At 37.4% G+C, this 17,493-nt stretch overlaps 1 protein-coding gene across 5 annotated transcripts in view; it reads left to right on the top strand.

Annotated features, from left to right (window-relative positions):
• RGS7 (regulator of G protein signaling 7) overlaps nucleotides 1-17,493 on the top strand; it is a 173,875-nt gene that overhangs the window by 149,237 nt on the left and 7,145 nt on the right. For all 5 annotated transcript variants that reach the window (XM_081944691.1, XM_081944692.1, XM_081944694.1 and 2 more), the window contains exons 11-16: nucleotides 1,781-1,879; nucleotides 4,304-4,365; nucleotides 4,582-4,692; nucleotides 5,357-5,482; nucleotides 10,637-10,823; nucleotides 16,182-16,271. In XM_081944691.1, coding sequence (XP_081800817.1) covers nucleotides 1,781-1,879; nucleotides 4,304-4,365; nucleotides 4,582-4,692; nucleotides 5,357-5,482; nucleotides 10,637-10,823; nucleotides 16,182-16,271 — 675 coding nt within the window. The remainder of the gene's footprint in view (nucleotides 1-1,780; nucleotides 1,880-4,303; nucleotides 4,366-4,581; nucleotides 4,693-5,356; nucleotides 5,483-10,636; nucleotides 10,824-16,181; nucleotides 16,272-17,493) is intronic.

Below are 17,493 nucleotides of genomic sequence, written 5' to 3'. Positions count from 1 at the left end.
ACATCTCAAATGTTTGGCATACCCTGAAGATGTGTACAAATAATAGACCATCACAGCATTAGTAACTTAAAAAAAATAGCCCACACGTACAACAGCTGTTTCTGGATCTCTATATAGATAGAAACACCCCCACACTAACCATCAACCTCTTCCTTATTGATGTAAGTAATATTATACAAGGCACAAAAAAGGAATAAGAAACAATAAGCCAGATAACTTTAAGATGCGAGATAGGAAACAGGGTTCCCTTAAATCTATTAATATCAATATCCTTCTAACCCTGCAAACTATACTTCTTTCCCTTACATTCATCTGTTACTTTATACAAGGGGGATTTATACATTGCTTTTGTTCTTTGAACTTCTACTCTCTTTCTGTCTCAAAACTTCATACAACTCTGACTTTCTCAGTCTTCCACTTTATTCAATCCATTCACCCTATCTTTAAACATTTGTCTATGTTTCTATCCACATTAATTCTCTATATGATCAAACCAGCTCAACATACTTCTTGATTTCTGATCATTTATGTTTTTGTTCAACTGGAATTCATTTAACACTCATTAATTCATCACCCATCTCTTGTTGTTTTTCCAAACACACACAATTCAACTTACTTTTATCAGTCAATCAAAACTTTATTCATAGATCATCAAATAAAACACTAGGGTATTCACTTTTCCACTTCACCATTCTATCAATAATCAATGTTAATATAATTCTCACATAGGTTTGTAGCTCCTTGTGGCATACTTGTTTTTGCTGATAAAGGAGAATGTTTGTAGCTCTGGATTGAAATGAGGGGTCCTTGGTGCTCCCCGAGCTTGGTTGTTTGGTTGCAGATGTTTCATTACCTAAACTAAGTAACATCATGAATGAAAGTGCCTTTGGCCACACTTCCACCAGTGGCTTCAGCAGGAGTTGAGAGTACAAGTATACCTCAAATCATGAACTACATTCTTCAGAGATGACAGTACAAGTAGACCTCAAGTCATGAACTACAACCCTATTGAGAGTAATGCAAGGCCAATGTTTTATAATTATCTAGTTCTTTACTGATGAAGAGCAACTCTGTCCAGGGTTTGTTTTGCCTCATCTGATGTGCATGTTCAGGACTTCTACACTATTTCTGATTTGGTTGAAGGTAGCAATGTACACCTGAATTTCATTTACCTATTGAGAAGACCTCACCCCAGTCTGACATTTGACTTCTTTCAGTGATTTCATGTAGATGAGCAATATAGAGAAGAGCACTAAGCTTTCTCTAACTCTTCATGGCAGTACCCATGGACAAATGCTTCACCCAGGGGTGGGCTTCAAAAGTTTTAGCAAGGGGTTCTCTGCCTGGTTGCTGGGTGGGCGTGGCCTCCTGCACCACAAGGGGCGCATATTTGCCTTCCTCGGGCTCCAGAGGTTTTCCTCAAGCCTCTGGGAAGGTGAAAACAGCTTCCCCAGGCTCCGGAGGTCCTCTGGACACCCATTTTCGGCCTTCCCGAACTTCCAGTAGGGCTGTTTTTCACCCTCCCTGAGCCATGCACTTACCTGCATCCAAAACAGGCTACACGTGGTCTCCTGAGAGGAGCAGGGAGGGGTGGGCAGGGCCAGCCAGGAGTGGGATTTGGGGGTTCTCCAAACTGCACAGAAACTTAGCTAGAGGTTCTCCCGTACCCCTGTGAACCCCCAGCAGCCCACCCCAGCTTCTCCTCATGACCACTGATGGAATTGCTTAGGCATAGCAAAACTCTGTTGTGTTAACATCTCTCTTCTACTTTTATATGCAGTCTGTTTATGGATTACAGAATGATATTCGAAGTCATAGTCCGACATACACACCAGTGCCAGAAACGAAACCTCCCACAGAAGAGCAATTGTGTCAAGAGGTTTGTGAGACTATATTTATTTGGTTTACTCACTCATGTAACAAAACAAAATGCTGAACTTACTGCATTCTGAAAAATCAAAATATAAAACACATTATGTATTACTTTAAATGAATGCCTGGAATATTTTGAAAATGTTGGAACTGAATGAAATGCTCCAGTCTGCATGGCAGTCCAGAGCCACAATTGCTAACCCCAGAGGGCTCTCAGGCTTTATGCAGGTAGGGGAGGAATCTTGGCTGAGAGTGTTGGAAGCAAGTGGGGAAAACATAGATTTGAGAGAAAAGGAATGTCCATCTGGGAATAGCATTGTGTTCAGGGTTTGATTCACAATACGCTTAAATATAATGCAAGGTGCCATATTTTACCACCATCACCAGTTGCTTCTATTTCATGCATTTTCCTAAAAACATTAAAGGTTATAATTTTGATCTATTATATTCTCCAGATTTCAGTGGATAATAGAGATAGCTGTGTGTGTGAGTGCTTGTAAGTGTGTTTTATACACACACAAACACACACACACACACACACACACATATGCATGCAAGCATGCAGACACACCCACACACCCACACACCTCTTTCTCTCATCTATCTATCTATCTATCTATCTATCTATCTATCTATCTATCTATCTATCTATCTATCTATCATCTATCTATCTATCTATCTATCTATCTATCTATCTATCATCTATCTATCATCTATCTATCTATCATCTATCTATCTATCTATCTATCTATCTATCTATCTATCATCTATCTATCATCTATCTATCTATCATCTATCTATCTATCTATCTATCTATCTATCTATCTATCTATCTATCATCTATCTATCTATCATCTATCTATCTATCATCTATCTATCTATCTATCTATCTATCTATCTATCTATCTATCTATCTATCTATCATCTATCTATCTATCTATCTATCTATCTATCTATCTATCTATCATCTATCTATCATCTATCTATCTATCATCTATCTATCTATCTATCTATCTATCTATCTATCTATCTATCATCTATCTATCATCTATCTATCATCTATCTATCTATCTATCTATCTATCTATCTATCTATCTATCTATCATCTATCTATCTATCTATCTATCTATCTATCTATCTATCATCTATCTATCTATCTATCTATCTATCTATCTATCATCTATCTATCTATCTATCTATCTATCTATCTATCTATCATCTATCTATCTATCTATCATCTATCTATCTATCATCTATCTATCTATCTATCTATCTATCTATCTATCTATCATCTATCTATCATCTATCTATCTATCATCTATCTATCTATCTATCTATCTATCTATCTATCTATCTATCTATCTATCTATCTTCATCATTAGCTAGCTAGCTATCATCTAGCTAACTATTGCATTTCAAGAATCAATCCCTGGAAAATAATACTATTCTCTAATAGATAGCAACAGCAATTAGACTTATACACCACTTCCTAGTGCTTTACAGCACTCTCTGGGTGGTTTATAATGTTAGCCTATTTCCCCCAACAGTCTGGGTCTTCATTTTACCAACCTCAGAAGGATGGAAGGCTGAGTCAACCTTGAGCCACATCAGCACCGAGCAATACTGCATTCTAACCACAGTGCCACCAGGGCTCTTTGGATAGATACTTTTATTTCCAATCTGTGCTTCCCTCAATTATTTCTACCTCTCTCATATTTGTCATAGCAGCCCTAATTTCAAGGTATGTGGCTGGAGAGGTCTTAGGATGATGTGAAACTGCAGTTCCTGCCAGCCATGAGGATTCCGTGTGCCCCAATTTTTCTCATGGAACAATCCTTCGGCTAATGAACCATACATATTTTATTGCAAACCCAATATTTCAACAGCTTTCCACGAGCTACAAAGCAATGTTGACTGTTGATCTTATTTTAGGGTATGATCCAACTGTACTAAAATACTTGAACTTCTGAGTAGTTTTTATGCTCAGCCTTGCTTTGAATCCTGCTTTTAATACATATTATGGAACACATCTGTATGTATGACTATAGGGGTAGTGAAAGGGGGGGTTGTCCTCTTAGATTGATAATAATCTAATTATCCAAAACTAAACATATTTGTATCATAAATACAGAATAATTACCCAAAACTGCATGCATTTTTAATCCCATTATCCTTTTAATGGAAGGATCTTTTTAGATTTAATGGCAAAAATCCTTTCAATATTACTGACCATGACTGCACTGTTATGAGGTCTTTACTTGAGCTGGATTGTGCTTTCTCTTGACTTAATTTATAAACAGATCAATGCATAAGGTCTCATGGCTTAGCATGAGTTCATATAAAATGTTCCATTTTCCTTAGGCCAAATTTATCTCTGTTTACTCAAACCTTAGACTGCTTTTATCACTTGTTTGTTTTTTGCCTTTTGTAGATAAAATATTGGCAAATACAGCTAGAAAGACATCGGTTAAAAATGTCAAAAGTTGCTGAAAGGTGAGTATATTATCATTAATTTGATTAAAGTAAAAAAGCTGCCATTTTCTGTACTCACAAAAAAATGGGAGGGGAAGAGGAGCAATTATTAAATGAACGATTCTGACATAACTGAGAAAAATGTATTTAGTTAGGACCTTGCTTTGTAAAAATAGGTTCTTAATACTCTTTGTAATAAATGCATTGTAAAAATGTTAGCTGATTGTGTTTTTCTAGTCTATTAGCTTTTACCGAGCAGTATGTGGAATACGATCCTTTCCTGCACCCATCTGATCCTTCTAATCCTTGGCTGTCAGATGACACTACTTTCTGGGAAACAGAAGTAAGGTATGTTAGGGGTAAATTTGGTCCCCCCCCCAAATAAATAACAAATATTCAGTAGCATTAGTTTAAAAAAATCAGATTGCAAGAAAGAAGGAGAAAGAATAGTTTTCACAATGTTCCACTGTTAAAGATTTTCCTTAGTAAAGGACAATCAAGGATTACAGCAGGGACCCAGTTTTTATGTTTCTAAATTCTCTTTTATCTGTGTTATCAAGCAGTGCTCTCTCCGTAGGACTTTGTGACGCAAGGAAAAAAAAAACCTAGATATGCTAGAGAAATTGCACCATGCCGAAAATAGTACAGTTTCCATATAACCACCCGTGTGAATGTGCTAACAACAGAGACCTAATAATAGTGGAACCAAATACACTAATAGGATTATTTTTCTTGGCCAAAATGCTGAACTGAACTGATGCTATTTAGGAGATTAACATTCTTTCAACTTTAGCATGAAAAAAAAAAAGCTTTAGTTATCTGCTTCTACCATAGCTGTAGCACGGCACATATTTACTGCAGTTAAAGTAATATGCAGTTGAAGTAGCCCTATATGTGATGAAGTTACTTTGCATGGCCCACACCATCTTCTCCCGAATGCGAGGCAGATATAGAGCCAAGCAAGCTATTTCAACAAGTCTGAGGGATTGTTGGTTTGTTTGTTTCCTTTCAGCAAAGAGCCAAGTCAGCAAAGAGTAAAGCGATGGGGCTTTGGCATGGATGAAGCTCTGAAAGACCCTGTGGGAAGAGAACAGTTCCTCAAATACCTGGAGTCTGAATTTAGTTCAGAGAATTTAAGGTTAGCCTTTCCCTCTACTCATTGATATCTGGGCTGTCTAAGGAAATAGTATAATGAGGATGAATCTGTTATTTCTCCTCAATGTGCTCAGCAGAGCCCACTTTCTCCACCCATGGGAGTTTTTAAATGAGGCAAAAGCAGGAGTCAAATTTCACATCTGACCTAGCTTATACAATCCTTCTGGGAAGACCTGAGTGATGTTTCCACTTCTCTTTTCCCAGTTAGGAGACTATAACCAGTAAATAATATGTCAGGGGGGAATTGCTGAGCCTTCCGGAGAATATGTATTATTTTGCCAGTGATCATTATCATCATGTTAATAATCTCTGCTGCATTATTATTATTTCTTTCTGAAACTTAGAACAGGAGAAATAAAAGAAGATGTATTTAAGATACACCTGCTTTCTGAAGCCAATTTTCTTTCTACTCCATTTACAAATTCCTCGTGCAATGAGGAATTTAGTCATTCTAGAGAAAAGTTAAGTATAAGGTGATTTGGTTGAAAGAGCATTTATCTCAAATCTCTATATGGAGATTCTCAAGTCATCCAGGTCATGGTTGTCCCAAAGGTGCTGTTCAAAAGGCAACTGGACTTTCTTGGGCTTTTTTCTTGAAAACATTTCTCTTATCATCCATTACAAAGCTCCATGAATGAGAAGCTTCTTGGATAAGAAGCAAAAAATTTTCAAGGAAAAAATCAATAAAGTTCAGTTGTCTTTTGAATAGCATCTTTGGGACATTTCCCTACGTTAAGCTGTTCAATGTATACTTTGTCCCACTGATTAATCCTGGACAGTGGAGTAACATTTAATGTAGCAGAAGGAACTGTAGGTGAATTAAGATATCAACCATGTGGCTATGTATGTTTGGGTGCCTCCTTGTGGTTTTTTTTTCTAAAGATGTTAGCGATAGAAGGGCAATTTCTTAAGGATACAGATAGAGTTTTATTACATCAACAAACAAACAATATAGGCACATTATTTTAATAAAATGTTTAAAAATCAACTTTGAGATTCAGGGATTCCTAAGGGTAAGAAAAATAATGAGATGAATGTTGAGCTTAAGGAAACAAAAATTTGTAGAAATGCAGATGTTTTGTTTGTAGAATGGAGTCATAAAAATTTTGAAATTTGCTGATCCACATTGATAATTGTATGGATACAGCAACAAATACACATAGATTGCAACATATTATTATAGACTCATAAGTTTGAAGGGTTCCTGGAGATATTCTAGTTCAACCCCTGCCCAATGCAGGAATCTTCAAGCCAGACAAATGGCTGTCCAATCTTTTCTTGACTACTTCCACCCACCTCAGGAGCCAGACTGTTCTCTTGTTTAATGGCTCTCCCAGTCTGGAAATTCTTCCTTATTTCAAGTCTGAATTTTCACTGAAAAGCTTCCCCTATTACTTCTCATTTTATTCTCAGGTGCTATGGAAAATAAATCCATACCATTTTCCTTGTTGCAGCCCTTCATATATTGGACAATGGCTATATGTCTCTCCATAACCTTCTCTTCTTTATGATAAACATACCAAGTCCCTTTAACTGAGGTTGTTTGTAGGATTGAACCTCAAACCTCACTATCTTTGTCGGTCTTCTCCATACTCAGAATCAATGCCATATATTCATACACACAGAATAAAGTTAAAGCCCAATATAATTTAGCCAACAATCAAAAATTAGTTCTTTTCTGTTTTTCTTTCATTCCTATAATATTTCTTATGGGTTGGGTTCTTCTTTATCTTTTGATAATGCATCTTGCAATGTCATGTATTTCTCAAGATAAATTTATCTTCTGCCCTTTTGTCCTTAGCTCATTTGCTATTTTCTCATTGTTCCTTTTCCTCCAGGCATGACAGCTCTTTATCCAAATCCAAAACAGCATATTTATTGAAAAATAAGAAGATGCGTGACTCACTTGCCATTTCTTTGTGCAGCAACAATTCCTCTATTTTGAGTTGTTTGCAGCATCTGTTGTTCATCTGAGACTCAGATCTCTTCTTCCAATGCTTCTTTGACTTGTTCTTACTCTTGGCCTCAGCTTTGTTGTGATTTTTCATTATTATTTGCATTGTCTATTTTCATTCCAATATGTGATTACCTCCTATGTAACTCATAGGAGAAAGAACATAGAAGATAGAATAATAGAATTGGGAGGGACCTTGGAGGTCTTCTAGTCTACACTCTATGCTTGAGCGGGAGACCCTTTACAATTTCATACATGGTTGTCAAATCTCTTATTGAAAGCCTCCAGTGATGGAGCATCCACAACTTCTGAAGGCAAGTTATTCCATTGGTTGATTGCTCTCACCATTAGGAAATTTCTTCTTAGTTCTAGGTTTCTTCTCTCCTTGGTTAGTTTCGGTTGATTGTTACTCAACTCGCCTTTTGGTGCTTTGGAAAATAGTTTGACTCCCTCATCTTTGTAGGAGCCTTTCAAATATTGGAACTCTGTTATCATGTCTCCTCTAGTCCTTCTTTCAGTTAGACTAATCTTTAATTCCTGTAACTGTTCTTTGTATGTTTTAGTCTCCAGCCCCTAATCATTCTTGTTTGCTCTTCTTTGCAGAAAAATAAATAAACATTGATTCTCTTTCCTCAAAATGCTCTGAAATCAGGCAGGCATGGCAAAAACCATAGGAAGCTTAGAAGTGGTACCCTTAATTATCTGTTACCTGTCTTCTTTCTTCTTCTTTCTTAAAATTATGATATAAGCTGGGTACAGGTTCATTTATGATGAAATGCAGCTCCTATATCTTCACTGTTGTCTTACCAAGTCTTTAACCATAAATGTTAGGATCCCATTCCACTGCATGAATTATCACTACTGCTGGATTTTTCCTAGTATCAATTTTTATTAGGCATGAATTTTGTTTATAGGTGGTATCTATTTCTTAAACTGTAAAATCAAAAAAGGCAAAACCCATCCCACACACCTGACACACTACTCTTAGCACAACATTGCTGAAACCACAGATGGTTTTGCAGCCTTCTTGCCTTCCCAACTGGGAGTACCATAAATTGTGATCTTATTGAAAGGCTAGCTGGATGAAGATGCAAGAGATCTTTTGCTTGATGAATACTCCATGTTAGAATGACTAACTGGAGACTCAAAGAGAGATCAGAGGCCTTAACTGAATATTGTTACTGACATATCCTTGTGAGCTGAGGAGGTTATTTAAGGTTGATTGTGTGAAAGAAATTGTTCTGTGGTGTGAACTATCCTGTTACATAATTTAAATAGACATTTAAATATTGACTTGTTTATACTGTGATTTTCTGCACAAGAGTAATTATATTCTAAACCAAACTGTCAGTTACTTAATCCAAAGAATTTTAATCCAGTGACATACTGCTTACAGTCAGTGCATTGGCTTAATGGAAAATGCAAGAGGGCAAGCTTTATTTTTCATTGCTTTTTCTACTATCTGAAGCATTGAAGATTATTTGGGCGGGGTGGGCAACCATGATTGTGGACTTCGATTCCCAGAATCCATAAGCCAGTCATGAGGTTCACAGGTCATAAAGTTGCTATAGTTGCCCACTCCTGTGCTAGAGTGTTAAAGGTCCAGGCACTTTGATTCTTAGCACCCACTAACCCCAGATATCCCCCCCATCAAGGATCCCCCCCCATCCTCCTTTATCTTCTTCCCACAAGTGCAGGGTCTGCTTTTTTGAGATCAACCCAAAGGTTGCAACAGGAATTAGCCAACTGGCTTGTCAACTAAGCTTGACATCAATGGCTGAGAGAGTGTGACTGGCATTATCCCAATGGCTTTTGTGCATAAAGCAAGATCTGAATGCATAATTTCCTGGTTTTTAGCCTGGTGCTTTAACCACTACATCAAACTGGATCTCATCTTGCACACTTACATGTAGGATGTACTGATCTAGGGATTAAAATGACATCTACCACAGAAGGCTGCATAGGGGTGATGAAAATTGAGCATACTTCTTTCCATGGATAGAAGTATTCAACAAGGAAAGAAGGCAAACCCATCACTAGATAGAACCCACTTGTTCCCATCTGTCTTTGATGTTTCATACATATCTTTTCTTGGCCTACCAAATTAGAATCCTAAAGAAAACTATATAGAGAGGATCTTTTTCAAATCAAACACAGTACCTCTCTTATGTTGATAAATTTTATGTTTACTGTTGATTAATTATGGATTTAATTAAAACCATGGCTATTTACAATACCACAATGATTATAATACTGCAATTTCTCCATTTTATACTACGTATTGTCATGTCTCTTACTTTTAAAGTATTTAATTCAATTCAATTTATTTGATTTCTAGACCGCCCCCTCTCCCCAAAGGGACTTGGGGCGGTGTACAGGCACCAAATTAAAAAACCATACACATAAGAATAAATACCATTAAAACCAAATTAAACCTTAACCCCTGTACAAATTTATAAAAATTAAAACTCTATGATTATAGATTGCTAAAAGGAGTCACTGAATACAAAATGAGCTAATATTGCCTTTAGTTACCATATCTATAACCATAGCACTGATAGGTTCTGGCATTTTGGTAAAAACCAACATGTGCCGCTATGATGCATATATATAAAAGGGGCAGAGCTTTAATCACAACAATGCAGCTTTTTAAATATCATTTGTCCACTTCTCCTGAATTGTCTCTGTCCACAAGATATGCCAAATAAATAAAACAACAGTGCTTCAAATACAGTTTCCCTGACATTAGAGATGCATGTTCAGCAGTTTTGAACTCCCAACTACAGTAAGATAGTTGCAGACATCAATCACTGCAAATTCTGACACATCTATACAAAATTTACTAACTCCTTACTCTGAAGTTATTTATCTATTGAATTTTTGAGGAAAAAAATACTTTAAATATGTCTTTAAGTTAATATTTTGAGTTATTTTTGAAACATCTCATATGTAATGTGAACATGGACAAGAATTATGCATGAACCCCCCCCCCCCCCATCACAAATATGGATGAGAATGGATTCAACTACCTGACATTAAAGTGAAATGAGACCCCAGAGAGATGATGCAATGCTTTCAGGCTTCTACATGTATTTTTAAAGGGATATTTTAAAAATCAAACCAACCTTTCAAGATGATTCAATATCCAGTCCATGACTGCTGTTTGCCCGTTTTCTTATACAGGTTCTGGTTAGCAGTAGAAGACCTGAAGAAGAGACCGATCCGTGAGGTTCCTGTTAGAGTACAGGAAATCTGGCAAGAATTCCTTGCCCCTGGAGCACCAAGTGCCATTAATCTAGACTCAAAAAGTTATGACAAAACCACACAGAATGTGAAGGAACCAGGGAGACATACATTTGGCGATGCTCAGGTTGGTATAACTATTTGTATAGATATGTACCAGGAATGTCTTGATGGAGAAATGGAGCTGTGAAAAACTGTCTCCAACTTTACCATTCCTTTTCTAATATATTCCAGAACTGTATTTAACAAAGAGCACTATATGTATGCAATATGTTACATATTCAGCATAAATTCTGTTTAAATAACTTGTCCACTAATTAAAAATAGGCTTGAGCCCTAAAGCCTAGCTATAATTTCCTTGAATCAACAAGATTTTTGTCTCATAATAAAGTTTCTTAATAAGCATATAGTGTCTTGTGGTTAATAGGCTAATCAAGTACATTTATACTCTAAAAATAACTATGTAAATAATGGAAATATACTATAATTCCCAACCCCTACCTTTGCAGCTAGGTGCACATAAATCCTAACCAACAAGTCAGCTCCTAAAGTTTTGGGAACAGCCATAGAATTATTCCAAAGTAACCTTTAATGCAACAGAAGATAAAAGTATGATGAAGGCATACACAAGCTTGGGTATGCACAGAAGCATCCGGGCGGACAGGCCGAGCCTTCTGCTACTGCCACTACCGGTTCACCCGATCCGGGCCAAATCGGGAACAACCCACCTCTGGTGTTATAGTAATGGAAGCCCTGCCTCTTTTGTATAGATGATGGAGCTTGTGTCAAGATACAGTGCTATTTTCATCACTTGCTTGCCTCATCCCCTCTGAGAATCCTTCTGCCTAGGGAAGAATTTGATTAAACTGAAATAATTCAATTTAATTTAAAATGAAACAACACTTTCTTTTTAACTTGAGAAATACTCCCTTTGGCTCAACATTACATAGGTCAGACCTGCCCTAATCTGATCTCTTAGGAAAGAAAGAACCTCGATTCCATTTGATTGAAGCAAAAGGTTATTTTATTCAAAAGATGCTGGCTACAGTAAAATCAGGCTAGCTCTGGGTTTCCCACACTCAAAGAATTCAGAAAGGTTTCCTTTATCCATGCCTCCCCTTGTGATCAGTCCTCTTCAGCCAATTGGAACTCACCAAAGTGGTTTGAAAAGGCTGAGATTGGGGAGGGGGGTAATTGACATTCTTTCTCAGAGTACCTGGCCTTGGATTTCAGTGCAAACTGGTTCTTGGCTTCTCTGGGCTTTATTACCTGCCACTCCCCCATCACCCTGTTTCGCATCATACATACACAGCTTTATGGCTGATCTATCACCATTCTAGTCTTTGATGGCAGGATGCCTGTGAGGTGCCAAGCCGAGCATGGTAGACCTGATAACATATTAATCTGCAAAGAAACAAATTTTCTACAAAATATCAATTTTCATAGATGTTCTTTCAGCCAAAATATTACATATTATTGAGCTTTGTGATAGCAAATTGTTCCGGAATTGTATTTTTTTTAAAGTTTTATTTGTTTTATTTATATAACATCCATTTTTTATCGAACAGTGTGTTATACATATTTATTGTTATAATTCCTCACCATCATATTAATAATATAACATAATAATATCGTAACATTGATATTTAACATTTAAGATCATCATCTTTACCATCTCTTCCAGTTGCATCTCCTCCTTTCCAACTCCTATTATTTAGCCATTGATAAAATATGTTCTATATAAAACATATTCCTTTTCTTGTTTATCCTTAATAGCAAGTGTTAATATATCTATTTCTGTGCAGTCTAAAATTTTCTTGATCACATTCCCCTATTGAATTGTGTTATATTGCTTTGGATTCGGTATGTTTATTTGGCACTGAGATTACCTATGAAAATTTTAGGCTGTTCTACTTCAATATGTTACATGCACAAGAAACTGAGTACAAGGAAAAGGTAGGACTTGACTTCAAAATATAAAACCTGTAGTTTACTCACTACAGGTTTTATATATAGTTTATAGTTTTCAGATACAAACTGAATAATTGTTTTATAGAAAGCAAGCTACTTAATTAATCCAAATCACCCAAATCACTTTCACTGACAATTATTTATTTCCTCAATTGAATTGGAGAATCATACCCAAATTCAGTCTTCTTCAAGTGTATAAACTAAATCAACTTAGTAGTGCATTTCCAACTCTAGTAGTTGAACTTTAGGCCGCTGTCCACTGTCTTGATTTTTATCTTTAACTCACAATAAATTGACCAGAGACTGATGCTGTAGCTGCCTGCATCTTACTGACAAGGCCCACAAATGTAGGGTGACACAGATTATTTAAAAATGCATCTGAATTTTTCTACTTGCTAAAATCTATATAGAAAATGCTAATAATTTTTCACGCCACTAGATGGCTATCTATATACGTATTTTCTATACCAACTGCCTTGTTGGTCTCTGGTAGGTTTGCATTAGTGGAAGTGATTGGATAGTGCAGTGTTTCTCAAACCTGACAACTTTAAGATGTGTGAACTTCAACTCTTGGAATTCTTCAGCCAGCATGTCAAGTTGTCAACTTGTCACGTTTGGGAAACACTGTTCTATCTTTGTTTTTTCTGAGATACAGTTCTGTGTTTAAGACTGTGGGCTGATGTGAGCTGTGTGCTTGAGCACACTTGTTTTAGTAGCTGTGTTATATGAAAAAATATCAGCTGGCAGCTGTCTAAACAGAAGTGCTACTGTTTAAAAATGAAGAGGACTTTTATGTACTTTTTATCCTCTTGCACCTTTAAAGATTATAGAAATCCTCAAATGTTGACTTAGTGGGTGACTACTTGAAGCAAGACTTTTCAATAGCCATTTCCAAATCACACTATCATTTGTTATCTTTTCAGCACCAGGAAAATACTTTAAAAAACCCTCTTAGCCTTTTAATGCTTTGTATCGTTATCCTGCTGCTGAGTCTTTCCTTCCATTTTATTATACGATGTCTCTTTTAGCCTCTGTTTCTGTTACTGGATTATACAATGCTCTGTATACTTACACATTTCAAAGACTCCAAGAAAGTTACAATACAATGACATTAAAAAGAGACTCATGGAATTAGAAACCCAAATGTACCAGCATCCAAAACCTCTACAAAATAAAATTGTTTTCATACACTTGAAAAAGGCTAAGGTTTTTTTTGGGGGGGGGGGCATGAGGGTCAGCCACAGAGGAGAATAACTGTATTTCCTTCAGCCCTCATGGGTTGGGGATAACCACCTGGGACATGTGATTGAGAAAACGATTATTACTTTTTGATTTATATGGAATCTTATTTATATTTTTATGATGTGTATCACTCAGGATAACATTAGCTATAGGGCAAGTAAATAATCCTAGAAATAAACAAATGTTTTTATAAGCCAAATGAACAGTGTTTGTTTTGTTTTATTTATAAAATTTATAGGCCGCCCATCTTACCTCACAATAATTCTAGGTGGTTTACAATTATAAAGCTATATAAATTAAAGGTACACAGTGGCTCAGTGGCTCAGTGGCTAAGATGCTGAGCTTGTTGATCAGAAAGGTCAGCAGTTCGACGATTTGAATCCCTAATGCCGCATAACGAAGGAGCTCCCGTTACTTGGCTCAGCTTCTACCAACCTAGCAGTTCGAAGGAAACTAAAAATGCAAGTAAAAAAATAGGGACCACCTTGGTGGGAAGGTAACAGCACTCCATGCACTTTCGGCATTTAGTCATGCCGGCCACATGACCATGGAGATGTCTTCGGACAGTGCTGGCTCTTCGGCTTTGAAACAGAGATGAGCACCGCCCCCTAGAGTCGGGAATGACTAGTACAAATGTACAAGGGGAACCTTTACCTTATATAAATTTAAAACATAAATAAGCTAATACAAAGTCCAAAACACTACTGTTGCTAGCCGTGTCCCCACCTACCTGAGCAGTGAAAAGTTCTAGGAACAAAAACTCTTCACCTCCATTTGTTTGTAATATTTGGTTTATTGATAAGGGAAACGCAGAACACTGAAAGCCTGTAACAGCTCAATATCCTGCAATAGGGTGGCCCAAGAAAGGTTTCTGATTAGCCAACTTCCAATCAAACTTCTGCTCTGACTTGATCTTCTATGTCACATTGTGTTGTCTCAGTCTGCTTTCAGTCTCCTTTTCTTTGTTTGCGAAGGATTCATTTGCTCCTCCCATATAGTTGCTCCTGTAGACGTGACAAAGATTTCAACAAAATGTTCAGCATTATTAACCTTTCATTCACAATGCAATATGGCAATAAGACCAAGCTGATTGTGATGAGCCCAAATTCAGTAATCTCACAAGAATCTCTTTTGCTTGTAGATTTTCCTTAAACAATCGTTAGTTGGAGAATATCACAGAGCCAAAGCTCTTGGGTATCCCAACATTTTTGCACTAAATTTTACACTAGTGACTACTGTATTTTTCGGAGTATAAGATGCTCCAAAGTATAAGACATACGTAGCTTTTGGGGAGGAAAACAAGAAAAAAAAATCTGCCTCTGCCTCCCAGCAATTTGCCTCCTTGCAGCAAACAGCAAACAGCCTGTTTCGGTTTCAGTTTCAGCGCAGCCTGATTAGCACAAGCAGCTGATTGTCGGGCCTCCTGATGATTAGCTGTTTCAGACTGCAGTGATTGCCATATCCTATTGCCGCCTCCGCCGCCCCATTTTCAGTTTTCACATCCCATTTTCAGCTTCTGCATGCCCCATTTTTGGCCTCCACCCTCCATTTTCCACTCGTTCTGGGCAGCAGGGATTAGAATGTGCAGAAAATGGAGTGTGCAGAGGCTGAAAACGGGGCATGCAGAGGCCAAAAATAGGATGCAGAGGCCAACAATGGGGCGCACTGAGGCAGCAATAGGCTGTGGCAATCCCTGCAGCCTGAAACAGCTGATGGTTGGGAGGCCGATTCAACTGACAATCAGCTGCTTGTGCTAATCAGGCTGTGCTGAAACTAAAACTGAAACAGGCTGTTGCTGCAAGGAGGCAAATTGCTGGAGGCAGAGTCCAAAGGGTGAGGGCCGGTGGGTGGGTGGGGCTACATTCAGTGTATAAGATGCATCCAAAATTTCACCGTCTTTTTTTTGGGGGGGAGTGTGTCTTATACTCCAAAAATATGGTAATTCATGCAAATTAGATAAATGGTCATTCAAAGCCTCTTTTTGCTGAAACAAAATCCTTGTAAACTAGCTTGTGCAGAAGACTCTCATGATGCTTGGATTGTGGCCAATTCTTGTTAATTTCTTTAACTGAAAAACCTAAAGTTTGCAACGTTATTAGAAATCATTTAGTAAGCACTGTATTAATAGAACCAGGCTTCTATGCTGCCCGAGGAATGAATTTCACATGTACATAGTCTGCTTTATTTTTTTTCCTTATCCTCTTTTTTTAAAAATACTTTCAAAAGATCAGATTTCAAAAGTGAAAAACATTTCTATATTCTTTTATTTTAGGAGCACATCTACAAGTTGATGAAAAGTGATTCATATCCACGTTTTATACGATCCAGTGCCTACCAGGAATTACTGCAGGCCAAGAAGAAGGTATTATTCAATCTTTTCTATGTATTTTTATTCTTTCAGCAGTGGTTCTCGTCTATCATACTTTCTCTCTTTGGATAAATGAGCTGCATATCTGGTAGGTGAAGAGTTCAGTTCAATCTGAGCATCCCATAATGATGGTGGGATCCATGCCTATATTTATTTTGCATCTTTGCATGAGCAAATTAATTTCATGTTGACATTTAGTTTGTATCATTCTGAAAGGAAATGTAGGACTATAACTTAGGAAAACAGATAAGAGTAGGTCAAAACATTTTAGAAAGATATATAAGTATAGTCGATGTAGTATGATTTTTACTTTGCAGCAGATATAATTTAATTATACAAAGCTACAAACACTGAATTTGTTTCATCTAAGCTTTTTTGTAGTCAAAGGTAAGTTCCACTAAGTTCAATAAGGACTCAATTCATACCTAATAAATGCATGGAATTTTAGAGCAATAAATCCTTGTTTATTGGGAATTCTTCTTTTCTTCTTAGTCTTGTTCAGGACCTGTGTCTGGAAAAAAAAGAGTTCCAGTAGGATGGCCATTAAAACATCTTAGAAAGATAGTGTTGTGAGCTATTGGCCGCCGGCCCTTCCAGCAGCTGAATCAGATGAGGAGGGGGTGGGGAAGTCAGGGTCAGCATCAAGGCAATCTGAGAGCTCTGAGGGGGAAGATGGAATGGAGCTGTCAGAGAGAGGGACAGAGGTGGAGCCTGCACCATTTGTCAGCCCTCAGATGGAGAGTCAACAGCCCCCAGGTGTGGAGGTGACTGATGAGGAAAAGGAGGAACAGCTCCAGTGCCTCATGCATGGATGTGCAGAAGGCAGAGGAGAGGAGAGCAGTGGAAATCTGTGGGCTGATCCTTGGGATGGAAAAGCCACCTCTGCTAGCAAAGTCCCACCCTAGTTCTGGGGATAAAAGACAGGGGGCAGAGATGAATAGATGTGGCAGACAACTATTCTTCTCCCTGCCAGACAGACTTGCTAGCCTGTGGTGAGAGACAAACTTTTTGCTGGGGCTGCTGAGGCTCCTAATAAAGGAAACATTGATTTAATTTCAGAGGGTTTGTTGTGTTTGGGGACCTGGATCAGAACAGGTAGATAGTGACATTAAGGAAGGAGAACACGGTTAAAGAACAGACAGTGAGCTTAATGTCCCCAAAATACAGCAATAACAAATAATATTAAATGTTTACCTACATTTATCTCTAACACTCT

This window comes from Natrix helvetica, assembly GCF_964273705.1.
Source record: "Natrix helvetica genome assembly, chromosome: 2".
In the NCBI taxonomy this organism is placed as follows: domain Eukaryota; kingdom Metazoa; phylum Chordata; class Lepidosauria; order Squamata; family Natricidae; genus Natrix; species Natrix helvetica.
The sequence above is the reverse complement of the archived record's forward strand: the minus strand, read 5'-3'. Positions and strand labels throughout refer to the sequence as shown.